Source organism: Nicotiana tomentosiformis, chromosome 3 (assembly GCF_000390325.3).
Source record: "Nicotiana tomentosiformis chromosome 3, ASM39032v3, whole genome shotgun sequence".
Lineage (NCBI taxonomy): Eukaryota > Viridiplantae > Streptophyta > Magnoliopsida > Solanales > Solanaceae > Nicotiana > Nicotiana tomentosiformis.
Genome location: NC_090814.1, coordinates 143,897,976 through 143,913,746, shown reverse-complemented (window position 1 = coordinate 143,913,746; position 15,771 = coordinate 143,897,976). Strand labels below are relative to the sequence as shown.

General features: G+C 32.3%; 1 protein-coding gene across 1 annotated transcript; it reads right to left on the bottom strand.

Annotated features, from left to right (window-relative positions):
* Window positions 1–9,620: 9,620 nt before the first annotated feature.
* On the bottom strand, window positions 9,621–14,357 carry LOC104118500 (protein NRT1/ PTR FAMILY 1.2-like). The gene is made up of 3 exons (XM_009629750.4): window positions 14,017–14,357; window positions 13,704–13,921; window positions 9,621–11,154 (listed from the first exon to the last, which is right to left on the bottom strand). Exons 1-3 carry the CDS (start codon window positions 14,168–14,170, stop codon window positions 9,685–9,687), a joined length of 1,842 nt encoding a protein of 613 aa, XP_009628045.1. The 5' UTR covers window positions 14,171–14,357; the 3' UTR covers window positions 9,621–9,684.
* Between the last annotated feature and the right edge of the window lie 1,414 nt (window positions 14,358–15,771).

Below are 15,771 nucleotides of genomic sequence, written 5' to 3'. Positions count from 1 at the left end.
TATGCTATCTTTTGTCTCCCTCTTATACGAAAAGGGCAAAAAAGGAGACAGAAAAATGTATCATTCCTCTCCTGATGCCAAAGGCAGATAGAATTCATGGACCACTCACTATACTACTTTCTTGAATATCATCCTCCTATAGAATTATCTTTGTATCCATATTCATCAAATTTATTCTCATCTAAATTAAACTTAAAAAGCATATTCATGAATTGTTCTCATCTAACCCATATTTTTTTTTTAAAAAAAACCCTTTGTATATTCAAATTCTTCACCGCAATAATATTTATCTAATTTCTGGCTTTTTTGGCTTTTTACCTTTTTTTTACTAAAATATTCACGAGTTTCCAATAGAATTTAATGTGTACCTCTATGACCGTAAAATAAATACCAATAAAGAATTGTGAAGGCAATAAAGAAGTGCAGTAAATTAAGATTGCCAGATTTTCAACATTTATGTCCTTTTTTTTCCTTCTTCTTTAATTACCTCTTCTTTGAATAACTTTCAATTATAACTTTATATATGCATGCATTACTTATAACTGCAGAATTTGAAAGGACTTTTCACCACTAAATTTAAAACACCTCTATATAAATAAAAACACTATATGCATTCACCGTCTTACTTTTCCACAAACCAAATCGAAATCTTGTGCAGTGTGATTGCAGAAATATATAGATACAAGGATGAACGAAGGGAGGGAATCAAGGCATTAATAATCCAATTCCATTTGTAATTCCAAGGAATCAGCAAAACTCTTATTATCTTGACCTCCAACTGAATATCATGGGGTAAAGGAAAAAGAAGAAAGGAAAAAAAACAGTTAGAAGTTTTGTAGAAGTTTTGCTCATAAACTACAGTTAATTTGATATATTTGTGTGTATGTAATTTTTTATCTTGATATCTCTTATTTCTTCGTTGAAGCACTTTGAGTTTATAGGAAACAATGATGCGAGTATTTTAAGAAAAAACTGAATTTTGAAAGTTTTGCATAAGATTAGGAAGAGATTAAGGGGAGCAAAAGAAAAATAAGAACAAACAAATGGAAAAGGAAAGAGAAATAGAAAAATTACTAGAAAATGGAATAGTCGGCCGAAATTGGAGCATAATTTGAGAAGGATATTTTATTTAGTTTGTTTCATGTATGGTAGGTTTTAATTACTTTATTTGTCCTTTTTCGTTTACTACTTCTTGCTTTATCTAAAAAATAAGAAAAATTTATAGAAAGTACTAATAACTACTCTTTCCGTTTTAATTTATGTGAACTCATTTGACTGGACACGAAATTTAAGAAAAAAGAGAAGACTTTTGAACTTATGGTGTAAAATGAGGCACATATATTTGGTGTGACTATAAATCATTGCATAAAGGTAAATTGTTTTCAAATAAGGAAAGAGACCATTCTTTTTGGCACGGACTAAAAAAGAAATAAGTTCACATAAATTAAAATAGAGGGATATAGAAAAATTAAATATACAAACAAAGTATTACTCGCTTTGAGAGGAGCAAACTAACTAATTTTAATGTGAATTCGGACAAATAATTTTCAAGAAATTTAAAAATAAAATTAATATATGCAGAAACTAAAGTATGTACTTTAAATCACATTAGTTAATAACTCAGAATATTTAAAAACAATTAAAAAAATGTGCTCAAAAATAAATTTATTGGACTTTCAAATAGTAATAGATCCACATAAAATAGAATAGAGGGAGTATATATTAATATACGTAAAGATGGAAACACATTCATGCAAACACACCAATCTATATATGCAAACACATTCATGGAAAGTGAAAGCACTTTTTATTTGAAGTAGGAAGATGATAAGTATGACTAAAATAATTTCAAAAGAATTATCACTATATTTTAATTAAAATATTTGCACGTGAAAAATAATTTTATAACCGCGCAAAGCGCGACCAAATACACTAGTTGTTTGATGTAAAGGAAGCAGCTCTTTCATCTCCTGCTGCTCCATATCTTCTACAACTACTTAAACTTAAGCTGCTGAGGAAAGTAATTAAACTCAAAGCAAAAGAAAATTGCGAAGGTAATTGGATATATCTAAAATCACACAAGTGAAGGTTGCATGCAGTTTCTTTTTTGCAAATACAACAAAAGCCATAACTCTCTTCCTTTTTCCTCTCTCGAGTCTCCCCCAATCATATATTTATAGGCATATAAAAGTTATTGCTCTAATTTATATGAACATATTTGATTGGGCACGGAATTTAAGAAAAAATAAAGATTTTTAGAATTTATGGTCCTAAACAAGTCAAAAAGAAGCTCAGAGTATTTGTATAGTTATAAAAGTTTCTCATTAAGGGTAAAATTATAAATTTAAGCTAAATTGTTACCAAATTTAAAAAAGGGATCATTCTTTTTGGAACGGACCAAAAAGGAAATAGATTCACGTAAAATAGAAAACTGAGAGAACTAAAATAATTTTGACTTGTGTATGAGTGTATGGTCCAGAAAAGCAGCTGGTGACTTGTGAGGTTTTGTTTCCTACTCTGCCCTATGTATGTTAGCATTTATTTTGTTTTTCGACTCGAGTACTAATGGTAGGCTAATCTCATTTTATTTTTTTAGTCACTTATTGTACTTTAATTTATTGTACTTTAATTGAGTTTGAGCATTAATTGCTAGTATTTTGTATTAATTGTGTGTTTTATGCCTTGTAGAAGTGATTTCGAGCTATATAGATGTTATAGAACTAATTGGAGCTAATTGGAGCTTTGAAGTCTAAGTAAAAACCTAAAGGAATAAGCCGGAATCGTGTTCGGGGGTCGAGGATCACTTCTGGGCGTCAAAATTCAAGGAAGAATAATCTCCTGAAAAAATGCACTAATGTTACGCACAGTACGACGCATCAGTGTAAATATCTGTCAGAAAATAGCAAACTTCAGAGACTGAGCACTAATGCTACGCACAGTGCGACGCATAAAATATAATAAGTTTGCAATTTTCCTATTTCGACTAGGAAATGGTGATTTCGTTTGGGCCCGACCCTACTTGGTATAAATACATGAAAACGGTATTTTCTAAACTTTTGACATATCTTAGACCTAAGGAGAATATTTTGGAAGGAGAGAAGACGTTGGGAACGTTCTTTGGAGGAGAAAATCATCAAGTTCTTCATTCCTTCATCTTTTCTTTGTACTTTATTTATGCAAAATACTTGAAAAGTTATTACTATGAACATGAATGGCTAAGCACTCTAGTTTCTAGGATTGTGGTTGACATGATTATTAACGTTTATTAATTACATCTTCGTTAATTCGGATAATCATCTTGTGGTTGTTTCTTTAATTCTAGTTTTAACTTATGAATTGTTGTAGCTACCAATTCACTCTACTATCTATGCTATGCTTGGGAAAGCCGTATTTAGATTAGAGTAGAATTAAAGAGAGCTTGTTTCTGAACTCGTGGTTCGGGAAAAGATTTCGCAGTTAGGATAGAAATATATCTAACAGTCTTGCTTAGTTGAATACCGTACTATATTCGTTAATGATAGACTCAATACCATAGGAATATAGGATTGATATATTATGGACATGCGACTAGTATTGTGGGAACATGTTATTCATATAAATGATCTGGTTAATTAGAAATCATAGATAATCTGGTTTAACGAGTGTGATTATTAAACTTAATAGGATTAATAAACCAACCACAACCCTAGAAGTTTCATCTCCTCTGAATTAAAATGTGATGACCCAAAATGTCATCTTTAAATTTAAAAAGTAATTATGTATTCTAAGACCTCAAAAAGTACCATTTATTATTTCTCGACTTGCGTGCGCAGTCCGTAAAATTTTTCGAAAAGTTTTCATGTGAAAAAATAGATTAAAATATGAAATAGAGTTTTAAAACTCAACTGCGTTGACTTTGGTCAACATTTTTAGCATATAGACCCGGATCAGTATTTTGATAATTTCGGTAGCTCCATATTGTGATTTAGGACTTGGGCGTATGCCCGTAATTTAATTTGGAGGTCCCTAGGTCAAGTTATGACCATTTAACGGAACAAAAAATTTAAAGGCTAAAGATTTCTAAGTTTGACCACGGGGTTGACTTTTTTATATCAAAGCTAGAATCCGATTCTGGAAATTTGAACAGCTCCGTTATGTCATTTAAGACTTGTGTGCCAAATTTAAAGTCATTCCGGATTCATTTAATATGTTTTGGCACGAGATTTGCAAATTGAAAAGTTTAAAACTCAATGTTTGAATCGGGGTGTGAATTATAATTTCAGCATTGTTTGACATGATACGAGACCCCGAGTAAGTTCATATTATGTTATTGGACTTGTTGGTATATTTGTACGGGGTCCCAAGTACCCCGAGAGTAATACGAATTGAAATCGGATTAAGAATTGGACTTAAGCAAAATCTGAATTTTGCCTTATGTTGTAATCGCACCTGCGGATTTTTGACCGCAGGTGCGAGCTCGCAAAAACGAGCCTTCCATCGCAAAAGCGGCCTGGGCAGGGTGGGCAAAGGTCCGCAGGTGCGGAAACTTGCACGCACCCGCGCGTCCATAGAAGCGGACTTGGCAATCGCAGAAGCGGAAGGCAGCGCAGGTGCGCATTTTTCCTCCGCAGGTGCGAGGTCTCGCCTGGCAGCCCCATTTCGCAGATGCGAGATTATTCTCGCAGATGCGATCTCGCATGTGCGAGTCCAGGCACCGCAGGTGCGGAAATGCCTGGGCAGTGTATATATCGAATAGTCCGATATTATTTTCATATTTTGGTCGTTTTGAGCTCGGTTAAGGCGAAGTTTTGGGTGATTTTCACGAAAAATATTGGGGTAAGTATTACTTATCCTATATTGATTATATTTCATGATTCCATACTCGTTTATATCATGAATCCATGAATTTATGGAAGAAAATCAGATTTTTCTAAAATCTTCCAAAAGCGAAAAATTTAGATTTGAAGGTCCATTTGATATCGGAATTGGATAATTTTTGTATGGTTGAACTCGTAGCGGAACAGGTGTTCGGATTTTGTGAGTTTTTTCGAAATTTGAGATGTGGGTCCCACTATCGAATATTTTAGTGAATTTTGAATTTTTATCCGAAAAATTAGTAAATTCATATGGAATTAATTCCTATGATTCCTATTGAGTATATTGAATTGCTTATGAATAGATTTGAAGCTTTTGGAGACAAATTTAAAAGGAAAAGTTGTGGTTGAGTAATTGATTGGAATTTGCAAAGCGAGGTAAGTGTCGTGGTTAACCTTGACTTCAAGGAATATAACCCTTAAATTATTTGTTATGTAAATTGCATGTGAACGACGTATAAGCGAGGTGACGAGTGTCTATACGTCGTCAAATTAATTGTTTGCCTGCTTACTTGAAAAATCATAAATTGTTTTAAATCATGAATTAATTATTATAATAATCGTTTCTCTCCTATTCTTTGCCAAATATTAATTTTTGAATGCATGCATTAATTGTTACATGCTATCTGAATTATGTATTTTAATTGTTATTTGACATTTGGCATATTAAATATTAAACTGCCTATTTTCTCCCTGATTTTCATAATAATTTGTTATTTGTCATTGTTTGTTTCATAATTAAATCATAATTATTGTATGCTTGTTGTCTTATAATTTATATTAATTGTTGTATTTATTGGGGAAATTTCTTCTATAAGAATTAATTGGAATGGATATATTGGAGGATCGGGTTGCACACCGCAACAGACTTATTAAAAAGTCCATATTGGAGAATCGGATTGCACGCCGCAACAAACTTATTAAAAAGTCTATATATACTTGATTGAAATAAATATATGACAGACTTGATTAAAAGGAATATATTGGGAGAGCGGGTTGCACGCTGCAACAGAATTGAATGTGAATATATTGTGAGAGCGGGTTGCACACTGCAAAAGAATTGGTTAAAATAATAATGGATTATGACTGCTGAGTTGGCTTCAATTATTATAAATAAGTTACCTGATTTATTTCTATTATTTGTTGTTGTTATTAATATTGCATACATGTTAATGTAAGTGAACCGCCTTAGCCTCGTCACTATTTCGTCGAGGTTAGGTTCAGCACTTACCAGTACATGGGGTCGGTTGTACTGATACTATACTTTGCACTTCTTGTGCAGATTTTGGAGTTGGTCCCAGCGGCGTACCATAGACTTGCTCGAATTTCAGCTACCAGAGGAGACTTGAGGTATAACTGCATGGCGTCCGTAATTCTGAAGTCCCCGTCTATTTTACTTTAGCTGTATGTTTATTTTCAGACAACTTTATTTTATTCAGACCTTTATTTATATTTATTCTAGAAGCTCGTGCACTTGTGACACCAATTCTGGGATGGTATTTAGACACTGTTATTTTTATGGATTATTTCACTATATTTCAAACTTTGCTTCCGCATTTGTTTCCTTGATTATTATTAATCTAAAAATTATTTAAAAATTTGTTAATATTATTCTAACGTTAGCTTGCCTAGCAAGTGAAATATTAGGCGTCATCACGGTCCGAAGGAGGGAATTTCGGATCGTGACATAAAATCTCATCATACATATTTGCATTCTTGATAAATTAGTTGTTACTTGTTTAATTTCCGCAATAGTAGATTAATAGAAAATACCACTCTTGATTATCTTGGACAATTAACTGATTTTAGTTTGCTTAGTTAACTATTGATCTAAGTGTCTGTGGGTTCGACATTCGACTTTCGAGTCACTTTATTACTCGGCGGCCACGTATACGTGCGTGTACTTGGGGAACCAACAAGTACCTATATTACGCTCCGATTAAATTTAATTTTTTTCATCAGAAAACTTTATATTGGGATAGTGTTCCGTAACAAAGACGATTTCATATCTAAGGCTTAAACTTAAAATCTTTAATTAAAAATAATGAATTACTTACTGTTCTATCGTAGGTTATCATTATTAGGGGTGACAGCTGACTTGAAAACTGAGTGATGCGATCTCTTTGAACTTGAAAATTGGAAGTGTTTTCTTTCTTCCTTTTACACTTCCTTCTCAGACAATGAAGTGGGAACTCTTTTTTGTTTTTTGGTTTCCCACGAGTCTGGTACTTATATTAGATAAATTTAGATTTGTGTTGGAAAGTTCCACGCTTAAGGATAAGGCGTTCCTTAATAAAAATAATTTCATATTCAGAATTTAAACTTGAAATTTCTAATTAAGAATAAATAAGTATTTATCACTCTATCACAAGCTTTGTTGAAGAAATGGGAACTCTTTGACTCGTGAGCTCAACTTCCTATGTAATCATATACAGTAAGAAATTTTTATATATATTTTTATTTTAAATATCCGTTTTGATAATTGATGGTTTAGAAAGATACTAAAAATTATTTATTATTTTTTTGGAAACTTATTTTTAATATCTTCATTAGTAGAGTGTTATTTAAGTAAAATATTTAAGAAAAAACAAAGAATAATTAAACAGATACTTATACAACAACAACATGTGAGGTTTGGAAAGGGTATTGTGTATGCAAACTTTACACATATCTTGTGAAGGTAGAGATGTTGTTTTCGGTAGACCTTGTGTACAATAAACGCAAAACAAATACTTTTATGATTAAGATTTTTTATGTCTTTATAAAATTATGTAAGAAACTTAAAAAGACAAATAATACGGTTCGAAAGTGGTACTTTCTCTAGTCTTTTTATCCGTCTCTTTAGCCAAAAATGTCGTTTAACTTATTTCACTTTAGAAAATTAAGAAAATATTAATTAATTTTATCAAATTCCATCTATCTACTCCGAGAAGGCATATAGTTATTAATTACTCATTTAAGAAATAAATAAGCGTAATTTGGTCAAAAGCTCATCATGATTATACTATTAAACGATTTATTAAATGGATGTGTAAAACTTTAAGCATATGAAAAAGACTTCTTTGTGGAATAATCAGATTTGTACTAAGCAGAAGCTAACGATACAGGAATAATACGAAGTGGTGTTATACTTAATAATTACTGCTTCAAAGACTATAGTAATGAGCAACTTAATATAAATATATTTCTATACTATCAATTATACATAGAGTTCCATATAAATATAGTTAATGTGCTCATATATTTGTATGTTATAACCAGTTTCCTAAGTAAAGCATAGTGTTTGGATCAAATTTAAATGGTCCGCCTTGACTGTATTCCCACTCATTTTTCAAATTGTCAAATTGCGATAAACTTTTTTTATGATTATAGGAGTTAAAGATTTACTTGTATTTTCAGTTTAAAATTAAGGGAAAATATATATCACTAACCATGATTAAATAAATATAAGCATAAAAGACAAATATTTTATATTTATTAATTTAATATAAATATTAAGTGCGAATAAATTTTTGTATGGTAGAGAATCTGTGAGACTGTGATGATTATAAATGATGGTAGATAAATAGATTTGTAAGAAATATCAAGGAATATATAATGGACCACATAGGACTGTACAAACACAATAATTTACTAAAATTTGTTTTAAGTAAATCATTATACATGAAAGAATAAATCACAAGTTTTTGTGAATGATCAATGTGGATCATCTTGTAGTGATTTGTTTGTCGAAATCAAGATAATTGAATATTGTCTAAACCTACGAAGTTGAATCAAAGTTTAAATATATACGTACATGTGATTCTTTTTATTTATGTGAATTTTATTTATGAGTTATAAACATATAATGAAATGTATTTCGCCTAATATTTCTTTATAGACTATGTTTCTAGTTTATGATCCTTTTATCCGTTTAGGTTTCTCTATCATGACCAAAGACTCTTATGTCAACATTGGTATTCCCGATGAAATTGCAACATGAAGTTAGTCATGTGAAGAAAACATGTTGTGCATGTGCTTTATTTTTCGTCATTGCCAAACATAAACGTAGAGAAAAATATTTGCCGACGAATTTAGAAGAATATCTAAATTCTTCTAAATTAGAAAGTTGCATTGTTGGGATAAACATATACTTTGACCAATAATCTTTTCCCTTGCGTCTTACCCAAGTCAAGTCGGCATTTTTCCTCTCTTAATTACTCTGTGTATAGAACTTTTCTTGAAGTTCAGCCTCTTTCCTTGCTTTGTTAGTGCTCACAAGACTTCTGTAAGCAATTTTTATGGGCTTTTTAACGAATTCTCTTAAAACTGGGTTTGCAGATTCTATTGGAACACCAAGATGGGTTTTTGGCGGTTTTTACTTTGAGTTTTTGTGCTACTTTTGCAGGTGGCTATTTGTATCGGAACCATTTATTACATGAAAAAAAACTGGATTTGTGCTTCTATTTATCCTGTATAATAATGTGCAAGAGTGTAAAAACACTATTGCAAAAAAAAAAAAAAAAAAACATTAACAATGTGGGTATAAACTGAAAAATATGACTACCTTGATACAAGTTGTGTTGTGTTGGGCTGTAGGGTGGGCTTGAGAGGTTAAAATAAGTAAAAATAAATTCAGTTTTCCAGTTCAATATTTCGGGGCACGATATTTAATTCAAATTTTCAGAACAAAATAAGTAACAGCTAATCTATGAATAGCTGCACTAAGAATGACTGTTTGGGCACTTCGCCCTCAAAAGAAAAGGCAAAAAGTTAACAATATGACAGTAATCAAAAAATCTAGAAGCACTTGGTAATATATGATTCCGTATAAATACTATGTACACACTATTTAACAACTAGCCTGGCGCGAATTCAAGTCACGTCGAGACATATTTTCCTGTGGCAGATCATCATCACTAACCTCTAACATTCTCTTAGTGATGTCAATGTCAACACAGGGTCCATATGCCCATTTACAAACCATAAAATAAAGCATATTAAACGCTGTCATAATAGCAAGAAGCCAGTAGTAATACTCATAGTGACCTTTATTTATACTGCTTGAAACCCAACTCTCTTTCCCTTCTCCTTTGGTATGCTTATCCACAGCACTCAGGATCACACTAGCTAACAGATTTGCCACTGCCATTCCTAGTCCTAAGAGTGCAGATGCGAGACTTGACATACTCCTCGGGAGCTCAGAATAATAGAACTCTGTTTGGCCGATTGCACTGAATGCCTCTGCTATCCCGTTCAAACTATTTTGCAGTATGAGCCACATAGCTGACATCTCCACCAACCCATCGGGGTTGTTCAAGAGCCCTTGGTTTATTGCTCTTCTTCGTCTAACATGTTCCACGATACCAGAGACTAACATAGACATGCAAGAGACGAATATGCCAATTCCCATTCTGACTATAGGTGTTAGACGAACTGGTCTTCCTCTGATCTTCGATGCCAATGGGAGCATCACGCGGTCATAGAGAAAAACCCAAATTGTTAATGCAATCATCAAAAACATACCAAATGAGCCAGCTGGAATTTGAAAATTTTTCGTTAGATGTCTATCCATGGATTGAGCTTGTAGTAAAGGGAATGAACTCTGACTTAAGTTTATCGATATCATGATCCCTGTCGACCACAATGGCATGACTCTAATGAGGGCTTTTAGCTCCTCAACTTGCTCCACTGTGCAAAGGTTCCATGAATTGACTGCAACACCATTTGGCTTAACATCTTCAGGGCTCTTAATGATACAAGCTTTGTTTAAGAATCTCAATTTCTCTGTTGGCACTTGAAGTTCTGAACCATTCTTGTGATGGTAATCGGAATTCTGAATAGGGTATGGGAGTTTCCTATTCTTGTAGGCAACTACAATCACTTGAATGAAGCTGCTAAACAAGTTTGATTTTACCTTGTGCTTGATATAAAAAGGAGAAGCAAGGAAGAAAAACAGCGCGGATAAGAACATGAGGATTGCAGGAACTCCAAAACCTATTTTCCAGCCCATCTTATCTTGAAGGTAAACGATACCCGTCAACGCAATAAGAACAGAGACTATGGATGAAGTATAATACCACGCAAAGAAGCTCTCCAACACCCTTTGGTTGTTGGGATTATCTCTCTTGTCAAACTGGTTAGCACCAAAAGCTAAAGAACATGGTCTTATACCACCCGCACCAATTGACATGAGTAGAAATGAAAAGACCAAGAGCATGAATTGCGATGCTGTGGCAGATTTACAGGCCTGCCCTACTTGATTACAAGGCGGTGGCCTTGCTTTCGGAATCATTGCTGTTAACCACAATACTGTAGTTCCCTGCAACAAAAAGGGCATTAAAGTGTTAAAAGTTGGTAAGTTTAACTACAATCATCTGGTCTCTTATGGGGGCATATTTATGTGTGTGTGTGTGTGTGATTGTTTGCGCACACCTGTGAAAAATAACTAAAATTTCAACAAATATTAAAAATCAACGCCTACAATTACAAAAGCGCATTGGGTCCAGCAGTGGCAACATAAAGGTTTAAAAAGGTTTGGATCCGCCACTGCTTATGGGTGGTCACATCACTTCATTTTGCTAACATTAGGGAAACAAAGGCGCAAAGAGGAATACTGCTACATAATAGCATACAAATTGTGGCTATGGCCTTAAGGGACAACATTGACATTTTCGGAACGCTTTAAGCAGTGGCGGCCCATCCATAAGGCAAATAAAGCAATTGCTTTAGGCCCCACATTTGTGGGGCCCTATTTTTTGTTATATCTAATAGGCTATGTATAATTTTAAAAAACGGTTCGGTGAAGTGAAAAAGTTTCATTTCATTCTTTAACAAGTATAGAGAAGAAAGATTTACAACTTCTATGATTTCTGCCACGAAAATTGCACTTGAAATGAATATCGAACTCGAATTTCGTAAGAAACCTATGATATATAGAAAGTAACAATTTGATGAGAATGTTGATCATAAAATCTCAAAATCTTTCGAAAAGTCCTTTGGAGTTGATTGCTTTATACATAGTAGACAAGCCTATTTTTTTCACTTCAAAATAAATTTGAACAATTCAAAGCATATGAAAATATTTTTGATTTTCTATTTAGCGGTAAAAACTAAGATCACTAGATGATGAAAATTTTAAAAATATTGTCTTAATCTTAAATGTTCCTTAAAGCATAATAATCAATTCGATATGGATGGTTTAGATTTATTTTCGGAATTAGTACAATTAGAAGATAACAGTTTAATTGATACACCCGATCAAATAAAAAGATTTGATTATTTTTCCAATGCCTATATTACTTATGGAATAATGTTAATAATTCTTGTTACCGTCGCTTCAGGGAAAAAAAAATTCAAAATTAAAATTGATAAAATCTTAGCTAAGATAAGCAATGTCTCAAGAAAGGTTAAATGGATTATCTATACTATCAATTAAGAAAGACTTATTAGAAGTTATTGATTATAAGAAAATTATTAATAACTTTGTATCTAAGAAACACTAGAAAAATAGACTTCAAATAAATAAATAATTTTTTAAAAATTTTTTTTAAGGCCCCTCGTAAAGTACAGAACTCGTCCGGCCGCCCTGGCTTTATGTTTTGAAACAGAAAACCATGTTACAATACAAGCTAGAAAAGCAATATCCCCATCATTAGGATTACGGTCTGATATAATAACATAGAGTTAAGCTGTTCTACTAGTAATTTAGAAAATAACGCAGAGATAACTCCGCCTTCCAAGACCAAATGTAAAAGATACAGTAAGCAACACAAATTACTTAACTAAAATATAAGGTGGGTAAATTAGCCTTTACAGCAATAGCACTTAACTATTTAAAAGAAAGAATTAACCCAAATAGCCGTCCATCTAATTGCTTAAACCATAAATAGCCAGCGAATGTATAATATATGTATAATTCATGTATCATATATGTCTAACAATGTTATAATAAGTGCAAAATATATGTATACCAGCTACAAAAAAAATAATAAGTAAATCTGGCTGTGTTAAATTTGGTGGGTAAATTGGCTGCTGTTATTAAAAAACTAAAAATTTGTAGCAGCAAATAGGACAGTAAAGACAGTAATTTTCAAAAGTTTAGACTGCATTGGATCCTCCGACTGCAATAAGAGAAGCTAAAAAATATAATTATTTTGTCAGGATTAAGACGTTCGGCAGTAGTAATAAGGAATAGCACTTTCTTCGGAAATACAATTATTAATTCCATTAACAAAGGAGAAAAGACACAGAGAAAATGAAGAATGTCAGTGTAACGGACAACAGTTACGCATTTATAAAAATTTAAATTAGACAAACGGTGGCTCCATACTATAAAAAGGGGGGGAAAACACTTATCAAACGTAACATCGCTCCCGTCAATTTCTTTGATCACCGAAAAATAAAGTTTTTCCGGTTAAGGCTAAACCCAAAAAAAAGAAGAGAAGTGTCTTAAATTAACATACATTAAATATAGGCCACATAAAGTTAAACATGGGATGTACTCTCTAAGTTCACAAATTTAAAACAAAACATAAAGGTTTGTTTGCTACTAAAGATAAGAAATAATTAATCTTGAACTAAATTTAAGAAAGTTTATCTCATGTTTGGTTAGTAAAAAACTGTATTATAATTAATTCCGAGACTAGTTATCCCGGGATTATACTATTTTTTTATCACATGAAAGGTAAAATAACTACTCCCGGACAATTAATACTCGGATAACTTCTAAACAACCAAACGACCCCAAATAGTTTAAGTAAATAAATGGTGGGTCGCCATCAGATCAATTAGCTGTCCCTCGACCCAAACGACAACTTGAAAACACTAATTAACAAAAGATAATTAATACACATAGTAGTAGTTAATTACCAGGAAACTGAAGATGGAACCAAGGCCAATGGCGAGGAATCGACCCAGATATGAATCAGCAACAAAAGCACCAACTAAAGGCAAGAAATTAGTAGCTGCTGACCAGAAAAACAGTAAATTTTGAGCAGTAGTAACCTCCATCCTATAATCTTTCATTAGATAAAATGTCATATTGGGTAAAAGCCCATAGCTTGCCACTTTCTCCAATGCCTCATTTGCTATTAACATAAAACCAAGAAACCAAAAAAGAAAATTAATTATATGTATACCCAGAAACAAAGTAGTAAAAAATAAACAGAACAAAAGATGATACCTATAATAAAAGGCATAGTGATGAGGCCACCCTTTGGTCTACTTTTAATAGGAATAGAAGAAGAATGAGGAGAAGTTTGTTTTTGCTGCGGCTCTGAATCCTCCATTTTAATTGATTGATCTAAAGAAAGCAGCTCAGTCATCTCTTGCTCCATTTAACTACTGGAGATTAAGCAGCCGCAGCTGAGGAAGAGAAGCTGAAACTGAACTGTGTTTTGGTTGAAGTGAAATTGTACTCAAAGCAAAAAAGGAAAATTTAGAAAAGCTGGATCTATAGTGAGACAAGTATGATGGGAGGTGGATGCAGTTGCTTTTTTGCAGATACAAGAAAAGTCATGACTCATCATCCTTTTTCCTCTCTCTCCCCTACTTATATAAAAATAAATAAATAAATAAATTAATAAGTTATCTCTGTATGATCTATATGTTATGGGTTCGAACTTTATAATCAGTCAATACTTACATTAAAATAGGTTATCTATATTAACTTTATCTCATGTTTAATCTAGGGGTATTAGCTAATTTCGAAATAATGTTTGCACTATCTCATAAAATATCTCATCACATGGGATATCCCACCATTATACCAAACGATTTTGTAAAATATACTCCCTTCGTTTCAATTTATGTGAATATTTTTGATTGGACACGGGATTTAAGAAAAAATGAAGACTTTTGAATTTGTGATCCTAAACAATTCAAAAAAAGAGTCCAAAGTATTTGTGTGATTATAAAAACTTTCATTAATATAGAATTATAAGTTTAAATAAAATTGTTTTCAAATTTAAAAAATAATTATTTTTTTTTGGAACGAGCTAAAAAAAAATAGATTCATATAAACTAAAACGGGATAGTAACATTTTCCGAATGCCTATATGAACGCGGGATAATTCGTGGATAGAATTGTCGTTATTCAAACTAGGGACTTGATAGACCGCTAAAGGCTCTGTTTGTGATTCCGTGTGAAAGGCTGCATCCTTTTCTACAGTGGATTATCAAAGTGGTTCACGTTTGGTCCCACTATCTATCTTCCCACACGCTTCCCACTGCAAATTACTTCGCAGTTCGTCCCATTTGCACAATATTTTGTTAAAATTGAAGAAGAAGAAACTTTAAATACAAGTTGAGTTTTTTTCTTTTTATAAAAAAAAAAAAAGGAAAATTTATACAGGGATGGATATAGCATGCATCTCATCCCGGTAATTTAGAAATGCTCTATTTCAAAATAACGAATGAAATTCTAATATACAGTGATTTGCATTAAATTTATTATTTACAAATCTATCTTTCAAATAGCCTAATTATTCAATTGTTTCGGTTTACCCTTAGGTGAATTTCAGTATAAGAGATAATTACTGTGGAGTCAACATAAAAATTGCAGTCCCCTATCCTGAAAAAACATTAATGAAAGCGGTATTTATAATTTAAAAAGAATTTTGTAGATTGTTGTGGTCCAAAAGAATCTTACAATAGTTATAGTCATCATTAATTTGACCGGGTTAGTTTGTCACGTGATTAAGGGATTATTAGATTAGAACTCAATTAAGTCAACTTAACCTTTCAGTCAAAAGAAAAAGAAAAAAAGTTCTACCGTTGTGAAATTATCTTTAAGCATTTACCTTATGTTTCCATAACTTTATTCTAAAAAATTTCCCTTATCATTCTGTTCTAATGAAATGGCTGGAGTGGGTACCCCTCAAGAAATACTAAATTTATGTTCTCACTCATAATTTAAATAAATTTGTTACAGCGTTAC

What these genes read in the sequence shown, in the direction of transcription:
- LOC104118500 (XM_009629750.4), bottom strand. Translation starts at nt 14,170, where the DNA reads ATGGAGCAAGAGATGACTGAGCTGCTTTCTTTAGATCAATCAATTAAA. An exon ending in CACTATGCCTTTTATTATAG is followed by an intron (nt 13,922 to 14,016) that starts GTATCATCTTTT and finishes TTATGTTAATAG; the next exon opens with CAAATGAGGCATTGGAGAAA. An exon ending in GTTCCATCTTCAGTTTCCTG is followed by an intron (nt 11,155 to 13,703) that starts GTAATTAACTAC and finishes TTTTTGTTGCAG; the next exon opens with GGAACTACAGTATTGTGGTT.